This window comes from Astatotilapia calliptera, chromosome 5 (genome assembly GCF_964374335.1).
Source record: "Astatotilapia calliptera chromosome 5, fAstCal68.1, whole genome shotgun sequence".
Taxonomy (NCBI): Eukaryota; Metazoa; Chordata; class Actinopteri; order Cichliformes; family Cichlidae; genus Astatotilapia; species Astatotilapia calliptera.
Genome location: NC_137426.1, coordinates 18964156 through 18985487, shown reverse-complemented (window position 1 = coordinate 18985487; position 21332 = coordinate 18964156). Strand labels below are relative to the sequence as shown.

The 21332-nt window shown below is 39.0% G+C and overlaps 1 protein-coding gene across 1 annotated transcript in view; it reads left to right on the top strand.

Moving 5' to 3' along the window:
- The window catches only part of LOC113022409 (voltage-dependent calcium channel subunit alpha-2/delta-2-like), a 42892-nt gene extending 24718 nt beyond the window's left edge, over window positions 1–18174 (top strand). Inside the window, exons 10-38 of the mRNA XM_026167779.2 lie at window positions 2715–2814; window positions 2905–3066; window positions 3182–3292; window positions 3415–3493; window positions 5340–5389; window positions 5567–5656; window positions 5761–5826; window positions 6251–6325; window positions 6424–6498; window positions 6685–6756; window positions 7025–7096; window positions 8091–8152; window positions 8305–8381; window positions 8465–8525; window positions 8600–8697; window positions 8784–8874; window positions 8961–9023; window positions 9111–9214; window positions 9699–9797; window positions 9912–10003; window positions 10086–10133; window positions 10800–10871; window positions 11809–11961; window positions 12051–12103; window positions 12302–12357; window positions 12568–12691; window positions 12798–12907; window positions 13009–13091; window positions 13609–18174. Of these exons, the coding sequence (XP_026023564.1) occupies window positions 2715–2814; window positions 2905–3066; window positions 3182–3292; window positions 3415–3493; window positions 5340–5389; window positions 5567–5656; window positions 5761–5826; window positions 6251–6325; window positions 6424–6498; window positions 6685–6756; window positions 7025–7096; window positions 8091–8152; window positions 8305–8381; window positions 8465–8525; window positions 8600–8697; window positions 8784–8874; window positions 8961–9023; window positions 9111–9214; window positions 9699–9797; window positions 9912–10003; window positions 10086–10133; window positions 10800–10871; window positions 11809–11961; window positions 12051–12103; window positions 12302–12357; window positions 12568–12691; window positions 12798–12907; window positions 13009–13091; window positions 13609–13722 (2512 nt within the window). The 3' untranslated portion in view covers window positions 13723–18174. The remainder of the gene's footprint in view (window positions 1–2714; window positions 2815–2904; window positions 3067–3181; window positions 3293–3414; window positions 3494–5339; window positions 5390–5566; window positions 5657–5760; window positions 5827–6250; window positions 6326–6423; window positions 6499–6684; window positions 6757–7024; window positions 7097–8090; window positions 8153–8304; window positions 8382–8464; window positions 8526–8599; window positions 8698–8783; window positions 8875–8960; window positions 9024–9110; window positions 9215–9698; window positions 9798–9911; window positions 10004–10085; window positions 10134–10799; window positions 10872–11808; window positions 11962–12050; window positions 12104–12301; window positions 12358–12567; window positions 12692–12797; window positions 12908–13008; window positions 13092–13608) is intronic.
- Window positions 18175–21332: the final 3158 nt, after the last annotated feature.

Below are 21332 nucleotides of genomic sequence, written 5' to 3'. Positions count from 1 at the left end.
TCTTATGGTTATCTTAGTTTAGTATCACAGCTGGACACAAGCAAAGGCTAGACTGGCTGGCAATGTACAGAGAGTCCAGGAAATCGCTTTTTTCTGCCCATGTGGGTTTTTTTAATTCTGATTCTCGGATTTTTCTTGTAACATCCAGTCATTTTACTGAATTTCATTACTTTTCTTATGCCCCTCCTGAGTTTTTCTCTGTGTGCCTCTCACTGTTAAACATGCAAATTTCACCTCTGCCCTTCTTTCATTTTGCTCCCTGTTTAATTTTGAAGGTTAGAGCTTTATGATCCCCTTTAGTTGTTGTTTTATTAACCACTTTCTGATGATGTAATATTATTGCAATTTTTAACATTTTGTGATATTGATATGATTTATCACCTGTTTCAAACACGTTATGTCCTCAAAGTTAAACTTTGTCATTATCTGTTCAATCCAATTTTTATTTATTTTTTTGCTGCAAAATGAGACGTTCAAGCTGTCACTAAAACCTGCTAAATGTTGACAGTCAGTCTGATATCAGTCGTGATTGAATGTGGTCAAGTTGGCAAATACTTGCAATCTGTTTCTGATAATACAGCAACTGTGATAGATCATAGAACATCACATATCTCTTAAAGTCTACAGAGACTGAAAATGATTAGATTTGCACTCAACAATCTTCTTGTTTTATAGGAATGTTACTAGAATACAACCAGCCAGCAGCTAGCTGAGTTGAGTCCCCTTGAGTTATGCTTATTGATAAAGTCTCATTCATACTGATGGCAACATGTTGGCACTCTGAGTAAACAGCAGTTATTTGCAAACCTTTGAAAAAGGGATGGCGGTCAGTCCAAGTCAGACTGCAACTGTTTCCAGAAAGATTACCTCCTACAGGCGTGATGAGTCCTCTAGTTCGTAGACCCAGAGTATTTTAATTTATGCAACAAAATATCAATATTTGGTGTCCCTGTATGGATATAATGTATCGTAAAATACGCAAAATATTCTGACATTAGGCTATATAGATTTTTTCCCCTCACCCCTGGCAATTTAAAGTGCCTGTTTTAACTTCCTGCACGTCCAGCCTGGTTGTTTTCACTGTGTGAGCCTTTCTGTTGGAACATTTTCATCAGCATGATTTGCACTATGTTGGATAAAGTGTGAAATACTGCTTTAATAGTAAAATCCTTCTGCCTTAGGGCCAAACTCGATGAGGTATTTTGCTCTCTGTTTTTGGTATTTTGTTTAACAACAAGCTATTGGCTGTAGCATCATTTTGTCATCTGCAAATTTGTATATTTCATAAATGTTTTTCAAGTATTGCTTTAATCAGAAACATTTGTATTTGTATGGCAGAGCAGACACTAATGTTTTGCTTTTTTTTGCTGAGTGAATTCAAACTCACGCTCGAGAACAGCAGTCTTTTGTTGCTGTGCTGTCCCCATGGTTGCTATTGTGGTAAAAGGACATACTTCATTGGTACTTGCTGCAAGGTTAATCCCATTATTAAGCTCAATGTGGGAAATCAGCAGACCTTTCATAAGTTTGAAACCTGGTTGCTCATCACGTGTACATCAGGATAGCAAAAAATGCAAAAACAAATTTTCAGATCTATTCTTCCATGCAGTATTCATGAGCTTTATTTTTTAGCCACATTTTTACTGTAGTTTTTGAGATCACATTTCCACTAGTACTGCAGAAATTTGTGTTTTGTTGAATGCAAACTGTACAAAATTAAAACAGAAGTGGAAAGTAAAGGAGTGAAAAGTACCATTATATAACCACGGAATATATTTATCAGTGCCGATCAATCGCTGCAGCAGGAGAGATTTTGCAGCACTACTGAAGACTTTAGTGGAGGCATTATGAATTATTCTGTTCTTTTTAAACTGGCCTCTTGAATTATTTTAAACCTGGCTCACGAAGAGAGTTTGAAAGTTTTCAAGAAAAAGAATCTTCACTTTGAAGGAGACTTTTACAGTTACAGTACAGAACTTTTCTGTTGAGTTTTTATTTCGAGCTCCTTGGGGCGACTGTTGTTTTGATTTGGCGCTATATAAATAAAATTGAATTGAATATTGCCAGACATACTTGTATCAGGCACAGCAGTGAACCAGTAAAGTGCCCTTCCTGTGAGTGTGAAGAAGTTTAATCCCTGAGATACCTCAGTATAAAAAAAGGTGCAATTTCAGCAGTAAGTCTCAGGTTTTCAGTCTTTGTTGACTTGTGGTATAAACATTGTTAAAGTAAAATTCTTTTTTTCATAGTAGGTAGTGAAAAAACTGAGGGTTTTTTTAGTCATTTAATTGTTTATTTATCACTTACTGTAATTACTTTGGTATAGTATGAATGCTTTGGTTGTAAAACATATGAAAATACACCTGAAATTCCAAAATCTATGCCCTCTTTCACATTTTCCAAAGTCATTCAATGGGCTAAATTAAAGTGTTGGCTGACCCAATTTTGGTCCCTGAGCCTGAAATTTGACACCCCTGTGTCAGTCTATGCTCTCCACAACTGTCGATTGGCATAAAAATGGATAAAATTAGATCGTCTTTAGCATCATTTTGCGAGTTTTAACTACATCTGAGCCAAAACCTTTAGGATTAGTTAATACTCTTGACACATAAATGCGTAATTTTTGCATTCCCTCATACAAAATCATCTTCTTGCCTTTTGTTTGTCTCCACACAAGTATTTATTTAAGCATGTTTATTCTGATGTTTCCTCAGGAGTGGCAGTGTCAGTGGACTCACCCTGAAACTGATCAAAGCGTCAGTGATGGAAATGCTGGACACTTTATCCGACGATGACTACGTCAATGTGGCCAGGGTTAGCATATGCTACACTTACTGAATCTGAACACTGCTTTTCCATCATTTCCCCTGTTGTTTTCAAACTGCGTCTGCTCCTGTGTTTCAGTTTAATGAGAAGGCTGTGGCTGTGGTCCCTTGCTTTAGCCATCTAGTCCAGGCTAATGTGCGCAACAAAAAGATTTTCAAGGATGCAGTGCAGCAGATGCAGGCTAAAGGCACCACTGACTACAAGTCTGGATTTCACTTTGCCTTCAATCAGCTATTAAATGCAAGTCATCTATACTGATTTTGTTTGACTTGGCATTATGTGATAAAATAAAGGTTCTGCATGCAGTTTTACTGCATTGACTGACATGTGCATTTTGTTTTTTCCTAATTTTCAGAAAACAAATGTCCCCCGGGCTAACTGCAATAAAATAATCATGCTGTTTACTGACGGAGGAGAGGACCGAGCTCAGGATGTTTTCATGCAATACAACTGGCCCAACAAAACGGTCAGTTTCTCGTGCTAATCAGACACCTCTCCATTACCTCCTGCATTCGAGCAGGATGTTTCTGTAGTGTCTAATCACCCTATGACAGTTAATTTGACATTTTCTTTATTCACCCATGTCAGGTTCGAGTATTTACCTTTTCTGTGGGCCAGCATAACTATGATGTCACACCCTTACAGTGGATTGCGTGCACCAATAAAGGTGAGTTCAGCTTCATATACTGTAGACTACAAAAGGATTCAGTCCATGGTATTAAAAACTGTTTTGAGATGATAAGATAAGATGATGAGAGGATGTATTCTGTGGATCACTTGATAAAAAAAGGTAATGATAAATAAAAATATTTGTAGTTTTACTACTTTTTTGTTTTTTGTGGCTTCATGCCGAGAAAAAGCACTGAAATGTGTGCAATGTTTGGCTAGATGAACTTGCACTATGTCTTTGAGGATCTAGCAAAAAGCATATAATAGGGCATCAAAAGAGGGTTCTGATGACACTCTGGGTCAACCATGGGTCAAGCATTCAAAGCAGCTGACATGCAGGGAGGTTAGAGTGGGTGGAGATGAAAATCAGGGGTCATTTGTGACTGACAACAGCAAGAGTGAAAGGAAAGCTTTATAAGATGGTGGTGAGGCTTGCTGTGGCACAAACACAAATACAGGAGGCCGAGCTAGAGGTGTCAGACTTGAAGATGCTGAGATTGTCATCGTAATTGCCCGGGTGGGACAGAATTAGAAATGATGACATCAGAGGGACAACTCGGGGTGAACAATTTGGAGATGAAGTTAGAGAGACAAGGCTATGATGGTTTGGACATGTGCAGAGGAGGAATAGTGGCTATGCTGGACAAAGTTAAATATGGATCTGCCAGGCAGGAGGAATAGTGGACGACTGATGACAGTTCATGGATGAAGTGATGAAGGACACGCAGAGGGTTGGTGTGACAGAAGAGAATGCTAGGGATAGGGTGAGATGGAGGCAAATGATCCTCAGTGGTCATCCTTAAAGGGAACAGCTGCATGAAGAAGTTTTTACTCATTGTTATGAGTTGAATAAGAAATCCTAAACATCAATATCTGTAAGAATGGGAATAAATAAGAATAGAACCAATAAATAACCGAGCATAATGTAAAACACACTGATCCTGTTAGAGGACTTGACTTTAAGGAGGTGCTGGTACTCACAGAGAGGTCGCTACCACAGTTTTGTTTGTGTAGATATTTTAAGGCCCAACAGTTACTCACTGACACTGAAAACCTCTTTGGCGAGAACGTGGGGGAATGTGGTGCATTTGCCAACGCCTTGAAAAATTCATGCCCGCCGAGTGATATTTTGACCCAAGAGAAAAAGCCTTGTCAGTGTCCTCCTGGTTTGCTAGTTTTGACTGAATAATTGATGGTTTTATAAAATAGATCAGCTGAGCAACACATGTTATATTTTGTTAGCCGTTAAACGTTGTGAGCTAAACTCTCTGCGTCTCACTGCTTTGACCTTCAAACCTTCATTACAAATTCTTTAAGAATCTAGGAAATCCCTTTGCAAAGTTTGCAAAGACAATAAATATGTCAGGCTGTGTCTTCAGGAAGACAACCAGAATATTTAAAAATGCACCATACATTTTTTTATGTGTTTGGAATTATGAAAAAGACAAGCATATGGACGTGGGATAATTTGAAACAATGAATGTTAAGGATGAGGACTGAACAGTCTCAGTCCTCATCCCATCAAGAGATCAGTCATTGGAGATTTTAGACTTCCAGCTGATTGAATGGTCTTGACTGAATTTCATGAATATAGAAACCTCTGTGTTAAAGCTCAGTAGTTTTCTTCTTTAAGCTCTTTAAGCTTCCTACCTGTGGGATTTTAAAGGCTGAGTCACTGGTCTAGTATCATCCAGTCAAATCTAGAATATTTATGAGCACCACTCCAGTGTTGTTGATTTTTTTTTTTTTTTTGAAAGAACCGCTCACACATCTCCAATCTCGCTCTCTCTCTCTCTCGCTCTCTCTCTCTCGCTGGTTGTCTTTTTTTCTTCGCCGCTTGCCAGGTTACTATTTCGAGATCCGTTCCATCTGCGCTATAAGGATTAACACCCAGGTGGGTTTGTCTAGTGCCTCTAATACAGATGATGCCTGTTTGCTCATTCTCTTTGTGGCACTCGCTCGTCCTATAGAAACATCTATGCTCATTTGTTTGCTCAGCCTTCTCCCAGAAGCCTGATGTTGTCGGTTGTTTTCAAGCTGCGGCCTGTCACGTATCTCTGTGTTTTGTCAGGAGTACCTTGACGTGCTGGGACGCCCCATGGTTCTGGCAGGCAGCGAAGCCAAGCAGGTTCAGTGGACCAATGTGTATCAGGATGCTCTGGTGAGACGGCATGAGCTCATCAAATATACCTAATCCATTAAATACACAATAAGCTCATATAATTTCTAATAAATGTTTTGGGACTTTATCTTTGCACTCTGCAGGGTCTTGGCATGGTAGTAACTGGGACTTTGCCTGTTTTTAATCTCACCATGGACGGAAACTCACAGGTAACAAAACAGGATAATTATATTTGAGCTTAGGTGGATGAGATGGTTTTGCGAGTTACTTATTTTCTTCCTTTTGTCTTAGTGAACAAATACAGACTTTAACTCTAGTGTGTAATATCACTTATTATTTACAATTACTAATGTTTGTATGGCAAAAACAAATATTAGTGTGATCAGGATGCTTCTATACTTACTAATATATTACATGTGATTGAAGCAGTCTGTATAGAAAGGACACGTTTACATATGGGTGAGGTGACTTTCTGCTGCTAAAGTTTTCTAATTGGCTGCTGCTTCCAGCTTCATCAGGAAAAGCAAATAAGCACATCATTTAAAGTGTGACAACTAGTTTGAATAGAAACAATATATAAACAATTTATTTAAATGACTAAATGTACGGCTGCTGTTTTGTCTTTTTCACAAGAATCAGCTGATTTTAGGTGTCATGGGAGTCGACGTGCATCTTGATGAGATAAAGCGACTCACACCGCGGTACAATGTATGTGCATAAGTCACATTTGTCTTATTTATAAGCTGAGATGGACGAAGAAGACCAGCTCTTCACTGCTATTCCTTCTTTTTCTGTGGTTGTCACAGCTCGGGGCCAACGGATACATATTTGCCATCGATCCAAACGGATACCTGCTCCTTCATCCTAATCTCCAGCCAAAGGTGATTCAAATCTATTTCATTTGGTAAAATGCTTTATTTATTCTGTGGGGAGCTGCTTTAAGAAGAAGAAAGTTGGAGGATGGGGCAGTTTTAGGTTTGGGTTTTAAGCATCAGTGATGATGATGATGAATAATTAATAATATAAGGCTATGTGTTAATATCGCGTTCTCTCTCAACTCCTCTCAGCTTGTGAATCTGCCAGAACCTGTGACGCTGGACTTCCTGGACGCAGAGTTGGAGGACAGCAATAAAGAAGAGGTGAGGAACAAGTAGAGCTGTTTTGTTGATGCATGCTCAATCATCCAGGTAAGTAAATCCCCAAAAGTAATCCTGTTCATCTGGATGTAGCGTTTCTGTTGTTGAATTCTTTGTTGTTCAAACTTAGTAATTGTGTGAACAACATGTTTCCTCCTCAGGAGAATCTGCCCAGCAGGATAAATTGTCTGTGTAGGTCATTGAAAGTCGATGAGAACATATCTGTGGCCGATTTAAAAAAAAAACTTTGCTCTGTGTTTCCATCGTGTAGATCCGCCGACAGATGATCGATGGAAGACCAGGTGAAATGCAGATCAAAACTCTGGTACTGTCGATTGACGAGGCAAGTCACTTCTCTTTCTGAATGTCTGCACGCATTTCCTCTTTAGTTTGGACTGCAGCAGTTATGAGGAGTTTAACACATGTCATGATGACTCATACTCATAAATTTACAGTGCTGTGTGGTGGGTCCATGAACAAACTGCTTACACAGTTTTTTTTTTAATCACTTTATTTGAAAAAATAGACCTAGAACTGTAACCAACAACAGTGTTTTTATTTAGAGCAAAAATCCAGCTTAAATGTGTCCGACTCTTTTTTTATCCTTGCAAGCAACCAAAACTGTTTTTGGTCTATAAGTTCCTATTATGAGGTTGATTATTTACGGCTGATTATCCAGTAGGAGGTTTTTGTACCAACCTGGGCTCTTGCTTCTCTTAAATGCCTGCTGATGTCTCAGTGCTGTTTCCTTTATGTTTATCTGTATGTGCATTTGATTTATTTATTTATTAGTTATGGGGGCTCTATCTGACAGTTGGGTATATTTCTGTGTTGTATGGGGCATGGGGATGTTTTATCTCTTTTTTTTGCCTTTTTGTTCTTTATGTAAACGCTGTATGTTAAAGATAAGCTGCTTAGCCTATACAATCACATCATATTACCATTCCTGCATGCTGAAATAAGCGGCTGAAGTCTTGCATTGTCTTTAATTCACAGGTTTTTAAAATAATAAAATAGTTTTAGGTTATATAAGGTCCAAATCTTATTTAATAAAAAATTAGGTATATTTGAGCAAATTTCATACTCTATCTGCAGAAACTGCTGACAGTCTGGTGATCTAAGTTAATCAAATTCTTAAAGGAGCTTGTTATGTGGACTTGGACTGTGTGTAGAAACATAAACGTGAACATTAATTTTACAATGTACAACCCAGGCAGGGCTGCAGTAGTCTGACGAATAGCAAACACAGTTTTTGAAAGTTAAAAATGCTTAAACTTTGATCACTGTACTTTATTAGCTTTGCCTCTTATGTTTATTGAAATTCTTTACCTCTGCAGCGCTACATCGATGAGGTTTACAGGGGTTACACCTGGACTCCTATCAATGGAACAGACTACAGGTGAGCGGATAGAGAGTCATGAATCATGAATAAAAACCAACCAGCTGTGGCCCAGTGAGGCCTGCAGGCACAGATTGATTCACTCCAAGACCCACCATCTTTTTGTATCCCCCATTCATACTGGAATCCTGTCGGGATGCTGCCACCTGCAGTCTCGGTCTAGTATTACCATCCTACAATGAGTACTACATCAAGGCAGATCTGAGCGATGTGATGCTGCAGCTCCAGTGTGAGTACATGGAGGCAGGGTGTTCAGGTTTACATCCAAGGAAACCAGAAGCATTTCACACTCTCTCTTCTTTCGTGTTACAGATATGCAGTCTTTGCTGCCCAGCTCCTTTGAATCATCAGGGCACGTGTTTCTAGCTCCAAGGTGACTATCTTCATCTGTCATGATTTCATTCTTCAGTAAAAGGAAGGTGCTTATTTATGCTGCCGTGTCCGCAGGGAATACTGCAAGCGTCTGCAGCTTTCTGACAACAACACCCAGTTCTTGCAGAACTTTCTGTCTCTCATGCTTGACCTCTCCCCTGAATCTGATGAGTGTGAGTGCGTTAACAGAATGAAAATATCTCACTGCTGTAGACACACCGATAAGATATTCACCACATTTTTTTAAAATATTTTGCAGGTGACCATGGCCTGATCCACAACCTGATTTTTGATTCTAGGATCATCGGGCAGCTTGCTTCTCGTGTATGGAAGAACAAGGACCTCAATTCGTAAGTTTGGTTCTATTGTTGTTGTTGTTTTTTGTGTAAACTACTATAGTGCAAAACTAGAGCTGAAGAAGTAACAAATGTTACAGGTATGGCTTCCTAGCTGTATTTGCATCCACAGACGGAGGAATAACACGAGTTTTTCCCAACATGTGAGTGATAAAAGTAATTACTTATTCAAGCTCCTACAACTTTCCACTTGAAAACTTTTGATGACTTGTGTTCACGTGTTTTTGTAGAGCTGCCGAGTTGTGGGATGAGGACCCTGAACCCTTCAATTCAAATTTCTACAGACGGAGCCTCGACAACAAAGGCTACATGTTCAGATCTACACTCAGATCCTGTGAGTAACTAAGCAGCCAGACTTCACTGACTCAAAGGAGACGCTGATGTAAACGTTACTAAAACAATAGTTTGTCTGGTAATCATGAGCTTGGCATCAGCTGATATTTCAAGCTTATATTTTGTTATGTTTCATACTATTTTAAATAATTAAAATAGTGAGCATTACACATGCTGGTAAGCACGTTTTGTTACATTTGAGCAGAGACAGGCTCCCGCAGTTCCCTAACTTTGTGCAAAGCTAATATAAGTTGCTTCTCTGCTTCAACTTTGATGTTTATTTCGAGCCGCCTGCCACTGAATTAGGTTTTAAAAAACATTTTTAAGGAAATCACTCAAATGGAAACTCTCTCAGGTGTCATTACTTGATTCCTTTACCTATACTTTGATCGTGTTTCATAGAACGTTTATGCAACATCTTAATCCCAAGATCTTGGCTCATTTCAGCCAATTGTCTTATTTTCATGTCCGTGTATTTCCACCAGCTTTGGATGACCCCATTGCAGCAGAAAATGGGACGAGTGAAATTGTGGTTAGTTCAGCTGTGGAGGTTAATTTAGCAGGAAAACTGCTCAGACCTGCAGGTAAGATTTTTATCTGGTCTGTTATACATATGAAATTGGGGTTTTTGGTTTGTTGTGATTTCTGTTCTCGTCCCGTTCTCCTTTTACTCTGATCCTGTGGATGTCGTCCTGCAGTGGTTGGTGGGAAGCTGGACTTGGAAGCTTGGGTGGATAAGTTCAAAATCCTGGCCAGCAACATGTCAGACGGCCGGCAGGGGTCACACAAGGTACAGATTCTGAGTCTAAATCACCTGTTAAAAGCAAATTCACCTAAACAAAAATCTCACATGGTCTCATTTTGTTAAGCAGTGTGGACCTCTGAGAAGTTGCGAGATGGATTGCGAGATGGACACAAATGTAAGCACTTTTCTTTATTTCACTCTCTCGCTGCGCCGCAGCAGGACAGTGCCATCAGTTTAATGACCAATCTAAGGTCCCTCAGTGGTGATTAACTTGATGAAACTGTGATTAATAGACTGGCCTTTTATTTCACGTCATTCACAGTTTGTAGCCCAGAAGAAAACTGTTGTTGCTGCTTGTTTCTCTTTCAGACAACTCACAGAAAAAAGGAATTCTTATAAATGTGTCCAGCGTGATTAACATAATCCACACTGCTGCATGTAAATGGTTATGAGGGTGATTAAAGCTCATAAGCGCTCACTCATGAGTCGTTGTCATAAATGTAACCTTTTTTTTTTAAAGCTACAATATTTTTTCTTCTTCTCTTTTTTTCTCTATAAACTGTTGGGAATCAGCCTGTAACTTCAACTGCTGTCAGCTGAATGCTTGACAGTTCTTGTCACAGCCCCCAAGCCTTAAGGAGACCTTCACACATGATTTAAAATGCAAATGACTGCAATCACAAATGCTTCTACCATATTATTTAATACATTTCAATATTGTCCAGAATATAATAACACATATTACATCTTTTATTGATTTTTAACTGTCTGTTTTCGCTCTAGTAAGATCAAACTTTGTCTTTCTTCCTGTGTTCTGCTGCACCCACACTGTCTTCTGCAGGAACTCGGCTGCTATCTCATTGATGATGGTGGGTTCCTGGTTATGTCCAATCAGGCAGATCACTTCCAAAAGGTATGTCTATGTGCTGTAATGTGTCTACCCTTTATGATGCATGTCATCCATAGCAGGGGTATCAAACATAAGACATAAGACTCGGCACACCAAAGACTCCGATGCAGCCCAGTGGAAAATGAGGATTTAGGTAGAAAATGTAAATTTGGGATTTTCGTAAGTTTTAGAGTAAGTTTTAAAGACCTCATACTGCAAGTGATGATAAAACGTCTGGGCAATGAGCTACTGGGACTTTTCCTGTAACAAACCAATCATTGCCAGGATTTTAAATTATGAAGGAAATCTATGTAAAACTAATTCCTGTGAAACAGGAAGCTCAGTGGTTTCCAGGGACTTCTTTCCACTTTAGTGAGGAGCAGCAGTGCATTTGTCATAGACACAGCATACACACCTGATCAAACTGCAGTCCTCTTGCTCTATAGATGTGAAAAGTCTCTGCTTGATTTGTGCAATAATCATCTATTTCTTTCAGTATATAAAATAAACCTATAGTATGGTCGCAGGAAAATAACAATTTATATTTTAAATCACCTTTAGTATTTCGTGGAGCAGACGTTTTCTACTTGCATCGCCAGTTTATCTCTTTCCCTACACCTACTCATTGGATCTTTTTATGCCTTGTATCACCAAATAAAGTAATCATCGTGTATAGTATAGTATGTACGGAGAGGCCTAGCTGTAGTCTTTGTTGCTCTGGATATTTTATCCTGTAGCAGTTTCAGACTCAGACATATATGGATGAATTTGAGGGGTTCATCAATCAAAAAAAGAAGAGGAACTTTGGCACTATGAAATATAAAGTGATTTGGGATTTTTTTTAAATCTGTGAATCATGCAAAGCTTCTATAATTTTGAGCTCAGTGTTGAGCCATTATTCTCACGTTTTTATTGCTCCCTGTAACTGTCTTATTGTCCTTCTTTTTAAAAAAAATCTCAGATTGGTCTTTTCTTTGGCGATGTGGACGCTCCCCTGATGTATGCCCTCTACAACAATTCGATCTTCACTCGACGGCAGTCTTTCCAGTACCAGTCTGCATGTGAGCCGGTCAGCAGCAGCCACACCGGCGCAGCACCGAGAGGTGTTTTTGTGGTAAGAGACAACATCAGGCCGTCAAACTCTGAATGATTAGACAGTCTGAGACGTTTGCCTTCATTTCTTAATTTTCTCTGTCTCTCCAGCCGTCCATTGCTGATGTTTTGAGCTTGGCATGGTGGACATCAACAATGGCATGGTGAGACTTTATTTGCAGCAAATCAGATGAAATCTACTTCACTTTATGTCTTTTTAAAACAGTCTTTGCTGTGTACATGAAAGTGATTTTATATTTTTTGTGTTCGACAGCTCCTGCACGGTTATTTTGAGCTGTTTATATATAGCTCTGAGTTTACTGTTATTGAACGATGTTTTCTTTCTTTAATGTCTTTTTCAGGTCTGTGTTTCAGCAGCTTCTTTATGGACTGGCCTATAACAGCTGGCTCTATCAAGGTGACATGCATGTGAACTGATGTATTCCTTATTGTTTTATATGGTACACAGTAAGAAAGGAAACACACATTGGATGAATAGTAAACTTTCAGGAATTTCACTGTATTCTTACTTTGTTATTTTCCCGTCATCATTAAGTAAGTGTTCGACTGCAACTAAATAATGTCATTATGTTATAAGCTGATTTTGAACATGCTTTTGTTTCTTTAGCTGATGTCCTCATCGAAGGCTTTGAGACTAAAGAAAGCAGCTGTGTGACCATCCAAAGCCAGTTCTACTTCACAAACACCACAAACTCCTACAATATGCTGCAGGACTGTGGAAACTGCTCCAGGTGAGTTTTCTACAGAATCAGCAAAATCAGCTTGCAGTGTTTATGAGCTCGCAGCCCTGTGCTGTCCATATGGAGCTGGCTAAATACTTGTCACTGTCTCCTACAGACTGTTCCATGCAAAGAGGATCGAAAACACAAACCTGCTTTTTGTGGTCGCCGAGAAACTGCTCTGCCAGTCGTGTGAGATTGAGACACTGACCCAGGTCAGAACAGAGTGTATCCTTTCTGCTGTCGAACACTTCTGACATTTTCATTTTTGTAGAGGTAGAAGATATGTTTTTATGTTTGCTGTTACCGCCATAACCAACAACCAACAGTTCAGGAGGAAAATCCGTGTGAAGTATTGAACAATACACGATATCGTAAAGGCCCGACTTCCTGCTTTGACTACAGTGCCTTAGTAAGTGCCTGTGCTGTTATTATTCAAAGGAATCATTTTGTGTCTTAGTCCTGAGCGTGTGATAGGAAATTCTGAGAAAAAAAATATTTGTAACGTCACACAAACAATAATTATCAAGAATAACCAATTAAACTACTATCCAGTGACAACTATTTGAAAAAATACAGAGACCTGCTACTAAGGAGGTATATTAGATAGTGATTAAAGTTGAAAATTCAGCAGTAAGCAAAACAATGTGTGGCTCTTCCATTCAGTTGCTTTTGCATAGTAAGTGAACTAATGTCCTAATATCCTATCCTAATGTCCTAAACTAAAGTCCTAATGCTCCCACAACCGTTGGCTAAGGCTAAAACAAATTATTTTTGTAAAACTGAATATTAGGGTTTGACACCCCTGAAAAACATACTGTGGTGTTGTTCCATTGCATGGTCAGGATTAAGACACATTTTCTTACTGTAAGACTCCAGGGTCATTAGTTGTGGAGAACAAAAGGATTCACTTTTTACTCTCTTTGCAGGAAAACACGTCAGAGTGTGGACGAGGTCATTCCCTGCAGTCCTCCATAGGAGTCCTCCTCTTCATTCAGCTCACTCTGCCTCTCTTTCATCTCTCACACATGCAAACGCTCTGACATTTTTGATCTCTGTAGGTTAAGGCTCGGATCTACTGAAGAGTAGATCAAACAGCAACTGTAAAATTCTTCTTTTCTGAACTACAAACAGCTCACAGAGAACAGTGCTTTGAAAGAAACCCCTGGATCAGCTCATAGTGTCTTTTGCCTTATTGCTAATGCATTTCTTGGTGTTTCGGGGCTTGAGTGCAAAACATATGATTATAATGCGTTGCGTGTGCATGCTATTTAAACTGAGACAGCATCTTTACATTTTTATTTATTTATTGCATAAAGGCTTAGCCACGGCAAAAAGTCAGGGAGACGACCAAAGCCACCCAGCAGTAGAAGATTGTTGATCACGTTTGTTTGACTGTGTTTCACTGTCTAGAATCTAATGTGGCAGCAGAACAGTGTATCATATTATTACATTACTCCCTGAACTTCCTAGATGTGGTTAAACACAGTTACTTCATGATTTAGCTTTTTCACATAGGGCCACCTAGGTTTCTATAGCTTTTTTTTTGCTTAATAAATGCAATTATAATTTATAAAGTGCATCTGTATTTACTTGGGTTATCTTTGAGAAAGGACTCAGGAAAGGAGGAAAAACCTTTTTACAGCACTGTACAGTTTATGCTAGCTCGTAGCCTTCGTCCTCCCGGCCTTTGCAAGTGTAGAGCTGTGTATATATATATATCTGTATATAAAATCCATGGGATACCTTTGAGATGCATGGTATATTTTGAATTCTAGTAAAGTACAAGAAACCTAACACTGTATTTACAGGTAGTGTAAAATACGTAATTATTACTTTCTACCACTGAACGTACGAGGCTGTACGCACCATCACCTTTTATTCTGAGGAGCTCTGAGTGGCTTAACAGACGAGTAACAGTTAAATAAGGACAGTACCAAGAGTTTTTAGAGCTTTCAGTACTTAACGTTACTGATCAGCTGAATATATTAAAATGTATATGACTTTTCAACCATACAGTGTCACAGTGTTGTTAACGGTTCAGATAAAGGGAAAACTAAGATATTTAATGGCGTATAGATGGAGATCAATCACTGCCTTGAAAATTTTAATGAAAAAGCTGAATCTGCTGCTGGGTGACTTGAAGACTCCCACCTGTAGGCTGCTCAGATGTTATTTGTGGCACCCATGCTGTTGTTGGCTTGAAATGAATCCCTTGCACCTGTTTGTATTTGCTCGTTCGGTCCCAGCAGATGTCTTTGCACATACAGATCAGGAGGCGCTGCACTTACAACTGTTTTTCACACGACGGTAGATCTGGGCCTTCAACCCACATTCACTTCAGTGTCTTTTGATCCAGTTCTGATCTTTGCCGAGCCAGTTTTAGTACTAAAAATTGGGTCATGCATGACAGGACCCCAAAAGACTTCTCTGTCAAGTATCCTTGCCCTCTAATGTCATTAGATTTAGGCACACGTCTGACAGGATTTAGATAAAAATATCATTTTTTCCCATAAGATATTTTTTTCAAAACTAAATGAGAACAGAGATGTGAAAAGCCAGCGTGACACATCAACAAAGAAGCATCTGTGTGGTTTGCTTGTTTGACTGAATCGTTAAAGCTGAGGTTTGCTTTTTTTCTCCGAACGCCTCCACAGATGCTCGGTATGATCTTGAAGTGCTTCCAGTCAAGTAAGATGTCGTCAGATGATGTGAAATGAAACAACACAAACTAAATTGTCAAACAGTAACTGACTTTGTGAGCTATTAGTGCATCCTTTGTGGACTCCAATATTTAAGTGCTGTGATCATCGGATACTTGCAGTGCAACGTGCAGTGTTAACAGCGTGGTCTATTAGCACAAGCCTCGCAGAAGTCAGCATATTGCCAACATGTTTTTAAACATACACGTCAGTTAGTTGATTGATAGGAAGTCCTTTGTCCCTTTTTCTTGTATTGCCAATGTTTGTCAAGTCTGAATTTATGCACTTATGTATGCTTCTGTATGGGGAATGTAGCTTCTGAAAAACTTTCAGTGTTATGAATATGTTCTTCTGCGCTTTCTGACCTTCTGTCGAGATACCCCTGACGTGTCGCTGATCACTGAATGACTTACTGCGGCAGAACATTTCGGTGTTATCATGCACTAAGATTTTTGACAACAATAGCAAGAAATGTAGCAGTTTTGTAATTTTGACAGGTGTTTATTACATTAAAGATGTTTGGAATCATTTCTTGCATTAGATTAGATAAAAAAAAGAGAAATTTCCTACTTCAGATTAAATCTAATATCTATCAACATATTTGTTGTTCTTAAGTCGACTCTCAGTGTGTGCGCACAGGAGATTTCAAGTTTGTTTTGCTGCATAGTTGGCTTTCAAATTAGTTTTGATGTCAAAATCTGTACTCTTGTTACACTCAGATCAAAGGTAACTTCATAGAAAAGCACCCCCCCCCCTCTCCTCCCTTCAGCAGATGAATGAGGAAGCAACTTTCAGCTGTCAAACACTGCACAGTCACACTCTGCTTAGTGAAGCTCTAACATCCCCCGGGTAGCACCAGTAGAAAGAACATATTTTGATTTCTTTTGAAGAAAGTGAAAGACAGGAGCCTAAAACTGGTGCTACGTGTGATTCATGAGCGCTCGCTGCATGCATGATTAAATGAAGAAATCCGTTTTTCCGCAGTGATTCATTCTTGTACGTCTTTTTCTGTAATCATTTGATCTGGTTGCAGAGTTAAGGGGTATTTTTTAAAAATGTGTTTTGTTTTTTTAAAATAATATTTGTAAAAATGCATTTTCTCTCTTCATCTGCCTGGTGTTCCACCCCGCAGTGCCTTGTTGCACTCGTCATTTTAGATGTCAGGAACATTCGCATCGTAGATGCGGAGATTCACCGTGCAGGCCATGTGAAAGACGCACTTGAATTTCAAGGGTTGCCGTGGTTCAGCTTTGAGAGGACTTTCTGGTCAGGGAATGTGAAAAAAACAAAAATATGCTCCCATAGAACTTTTAAAGGAAAATATTTTTAAAGGAGCGCAGTCGTGAAAGTGCACAACAGAAGAGTCGGCCTCCTTTCCTGCCTTCTCATGGACACGTTTGTCAAATCTACACCAACAAACTGGGCCGCCCTTCTGGCCTGTGTCATCTGATCTCCATACTGTGGTCCAGCCGGGCACAGACACTGTCCATATACATGGATTTCTACTTTGTCCCATCTGCACCACACTATATTCTATATTTGATGCCTGTTGGAAACTTTTCAGTTGTGACTGACTGAAATGAGTGAATGTTAATGTACAGTATACCTACTGTTGTGCATCTCTGCTGTACCCAAGCATGGTGGGGACCTGGAGAAGCAGATTCAAGCTCAACATTGGTTGAAAACCTCAAAAAAAATTAAATAAAAAAAAAATGCTGCTTTCAAAAGAAGACCCAAAACAGGAAACAGCTGTTCCTCTGAGACCTGCAGTATTTCCTTTAGGTCATTTTGCGTCTTTGAAACAACACTGTTGTACTTTGAGGAAAGAACTTTTGTGGAACTCTTTGTACCCTACAGTACAATATATTCCTGCTGTTGAGGTCAGTGTTGTAGTTTCGTTTTAAATTTACTGGTATTTATTTGCATGATATTTTGAATTTGTACATAGTCTGATGGATATTTTACATTCCTGTCTGCATCTGGATCTTCAGCTCTGTCGGGGACGGTGGTGCGATTGTGCCCCAATGTGGATATTTTGGGTAAAGTGGAGGTCGCTGAGCTCTTTGCTGCCTGTAAAGGAACGAAGCTGAAAGTTTGACTTCAGTGAAGCCTACAGTGACTTAGCGTTTGTAGTTTAAGCCTTTTGCAGGAAGTTAAAGCACAGAGCAGTTAAGATTTATGAGCAGCATACTGCCTGGTTGAACTTTATTTGTTTATTCAGCAAAAACTGATGTAAAAACACTGGAAGTGACTCGTGCATTTAACGGCTGCATAACAAATAAGGCAGTGGCATGTGTGGGGATGCCCCTTTATTATTAGGCTTTGTTTATGAAATATGTTTAAGTGTTATTTGTTTATTTCAATGTAAATTTATTTGTTCATTCGTTTGTTTATTTGAACATCGTGAATGATATTTGCGTTGATCAGAAAGGAAGTGAATATGTTTGGAGGTTGCGCGGGCACAAGGTGCAGTTTACAAGACGAAGAGCGAAATAGGACAAAGTTATCGTTATATCCCGTACGTCTGTGTCCTTTAATTTGTCAAACAAGAAGAATGTCCATGTTTTTTGCTGTAACTTTGCTTTTCATTTTGCCGACGTTGTTGTTTACTTGGGACAGTTTTCTCTCTTTGTGCCAGTCTCCTGCGCCACCTCATTTTTGTACAGACAACGTGAAGCAGTCAGCAGAAGACGAAGGCTTAACTTTGTAAAGATTTTGTCAGCCACATTACAAAATGGATATTTAAATGTTTATATCTTTGGTGATTAAATGCTATTGATATTTTTCACTTCAGCTCTGATTGGTACTTTTTCTTCGCTCATTTGTTATTTTCGTTGGGTGACCCTCACACTTCAGCACACTATTATAACGCAAAGATTTACACACTGCAGCTCTTTATAATCCCTTATCAAGGAGATGTGCAAAAAGTTACAAAATGTTACTAAAATGAACAAAGTGATTTGTAAATTATTTAAATCTTGGTGCAAAAACAACATATTAACAGCTGAAATTGGCAAGCATGATTTTGATTGCAACAAGTTAAAAACATGGGACAGGGAAGTCCCATCTCATACATTTCATTTTATAATACCTGCACCACCTAATAGAGATGTATTACATATGACAGGGTATCAATGGGCCTTTCATTGATGTGTAAGTTACCCATGTTATGCGCCCTAATGCCCCTACCTCATCTTTTTAGAGACATGTCGCTGGTATCAAATTTCAAAATGACAGATATAATTAGAAATAGAAAAAAGTGGAACAAACAAAGCAAAATACACCCGCTTGCATAGGTTTAAAAGGTCCTCACCAGGTTGTACAATAATTAAATTACACCTCAGATAAATAATAAATAAATAATGACACAATGTCACTGATTATTTAAACAAAGCTAATCAAAAATGATTAAGCAGCGTGTAAAAATCAAAGTTGAACCCAGTTCAGTAGCAGAAACCTGAAGTCACGATTTTCTTTATGACTTTTTAATCAGTCTCTCACATCATTGTGCAGGACTTTTGCCCCATTCCTCTTTCCACTCCTCTATGTTTAAGTACACTGAGGTTCATTTCTGCACAGCTCACTGTAGAGTGATGGACTTGGGCTTATAAGCCTTTCTGACTGATAGACAGCAACAGCTGCTCCTTTAAGATCACTGCTTTTCTCCTATTGTGTTAACACAACAGCTGGTCTAGATGGTTATTTTCTTTTTATTACAATTACTGCTGCTTACCCTCTTGATTCTTACAGAAGCAGCAAGACTTTAAATTTGTATTTTGGCTTAGATTTGTTAATATTCACATAGTATAATATGTTGTGTGTTATTCATCCAAGGTTGTATTTAAATCATTTTAGACTCTAGTAAGCAACAGATGATTTTTTTTATGACATCCAAAAAACAACAACAAAAAACAACCTTGAATTGAAATTGGTGTACTGATTTTCTATTTTCTTTTTCACGGTCTTCTGTGGATTCAGGCACTGTGTACTCTTTTTAGACCGTGGTGATGCTGCTGTATAATAACTTCAGTTGAGCCACTGAGCGGTTCCTCTGTTATCTGATGCAGAAAAAGTTCTGTCAGCTGTTTAGGATCGCATCAATAATTTTGAGGGGACTGATGAGAACCAGAAAAGTAATCCAAGAGTTAAGCTGCTTGGAAACTAATCATGGTGATTTTTTCTAACTTCATTTAGGATATCAAACAGTAGGCTGAGATCTGTCGCTGACACTAAAACCTCCGGATAGAGGTTGTTGATGCTTCTATGATTCAGTAAATCAGCCGTCCTACCCAGCAACTCTTACTAGTCTTGTTTGGAAAAGTGATACCTTCCATCCACCTGGCATTGTGCCTTGTTATGTGGCTTAAGGAGAAATACACCATCCGAATTAGATATGATGTCAGTGGATCAGTGTTTGGCAAAGGAGTTTGAATTATTGTCAATTTAAAACATCATGTTGGATTTATCCAGCAGAGCTCATGAGTTTGTTGGACATAAGTTGAACTTAGGAGACACAGAACAGACGAGGCGTTCGTGGGAGACGGGGACTGATGTAGGTTTGCTGCAGAAGTGGACCTAATCCGGGTAAAACCGCTTCTAATTACAGTTAACGAAAGATGGGAACTGGAAACTGTTTTAGTACCAGATGAGTGTGTATTTCTTTTCTTTTTTCTTTTTTTTTTTAGGTTTTTAGGTGTTGAAGGCATGTATCCTCTCAATGAAATATTGTGTGGCTGGTTGTTTTTAAAGGGTTTTATTTGTGGTCAGAAATACTGTGATTTTGATGGGATAATGACTGAAATTTGTGTAGCACACTGACAGAGAGCCGTTCAGTGGTTGGTGTGGCGATTTCTTGGTGACTTCAATACCTATACTAATATTGATACAGTGATTTTGGAGCAAAGTTCAAGCTTGATTTGAAAGATTTTAAAGTTATTTGGAGAAAAATGTTACAGTAACACACCGTGCTTGGCTGTGTCAGTTGATATTTAAGCAATAAGAATGAAAAAGAGACATAAAAAACAAAGTGTAGGGAGCTAAGACTCATACAATACCAGACTGTTCCCTGTGTGTAGTTAAATAAGACCTCTAACAATAAGTAGGCATGTAAAGAATCTCACATGGTGCCATATATTCAGGAACAAACAGGTGCACTGAGAGGAGGGGAGGAGGCAGCTGTCAGGATATATTAATGACAATGGTCCCTGAAGAGGAAACACATGCCTTGCCCCAGAGGACTTGACTAAATAATTTGGTGTTAGAAAAAACAGCAACGCACCACACCCCATCTTAAAAGGTTCATATCTAAAGACACTGTACAGTTGAACTCAGCATGTGTCTGCTGACATTTTAGAATAATATTTTTCACTGCTGTGCAGGAGAAATACATCAGCATTAGCAGCATGCTCAATGAGAGGAAGGCTGTGCAGGTACGATGCAGACAGTGGTGATGTGTTTTGTTACTTTTCGCATAAAATGTCTGAAGAAGTTTAGACATGACATGATATACAAAGTTAAAAAGCTATCTGATGCTTTGCTGCTCCTTCAACCACAACTTGTGGGTTTACACTTGTGGAATAAAAAAAAAGTAAATATGTGTAATACAGAGATAACGAGAGCAGATCATCTCCATCTCACGCTATCACTAGCATCCTCCTCTGTCACACCAACCATCCGCGTAGTGTCCTTCATTACATCCATGAATTTCCTCTGTTCTTTTCCTCTTCCTTTATATTCAACATCCCCCATCTAATAGATCCTCTGCAAACCCAAACCATCTCAGCCTTACCTCTCTAACTCTCTCTAAACCACTTGTTACCCTTCTGTCACTAATCACCCGTCACACTCATCTCCACCCGCTCCATCCTGCCTGGACTCTCTTCTTGACCTCTCTTGTGCGATGCCTGACCTTATGCATTTTTTTTCCTTACTTTTACTGACTAGATTCCAGT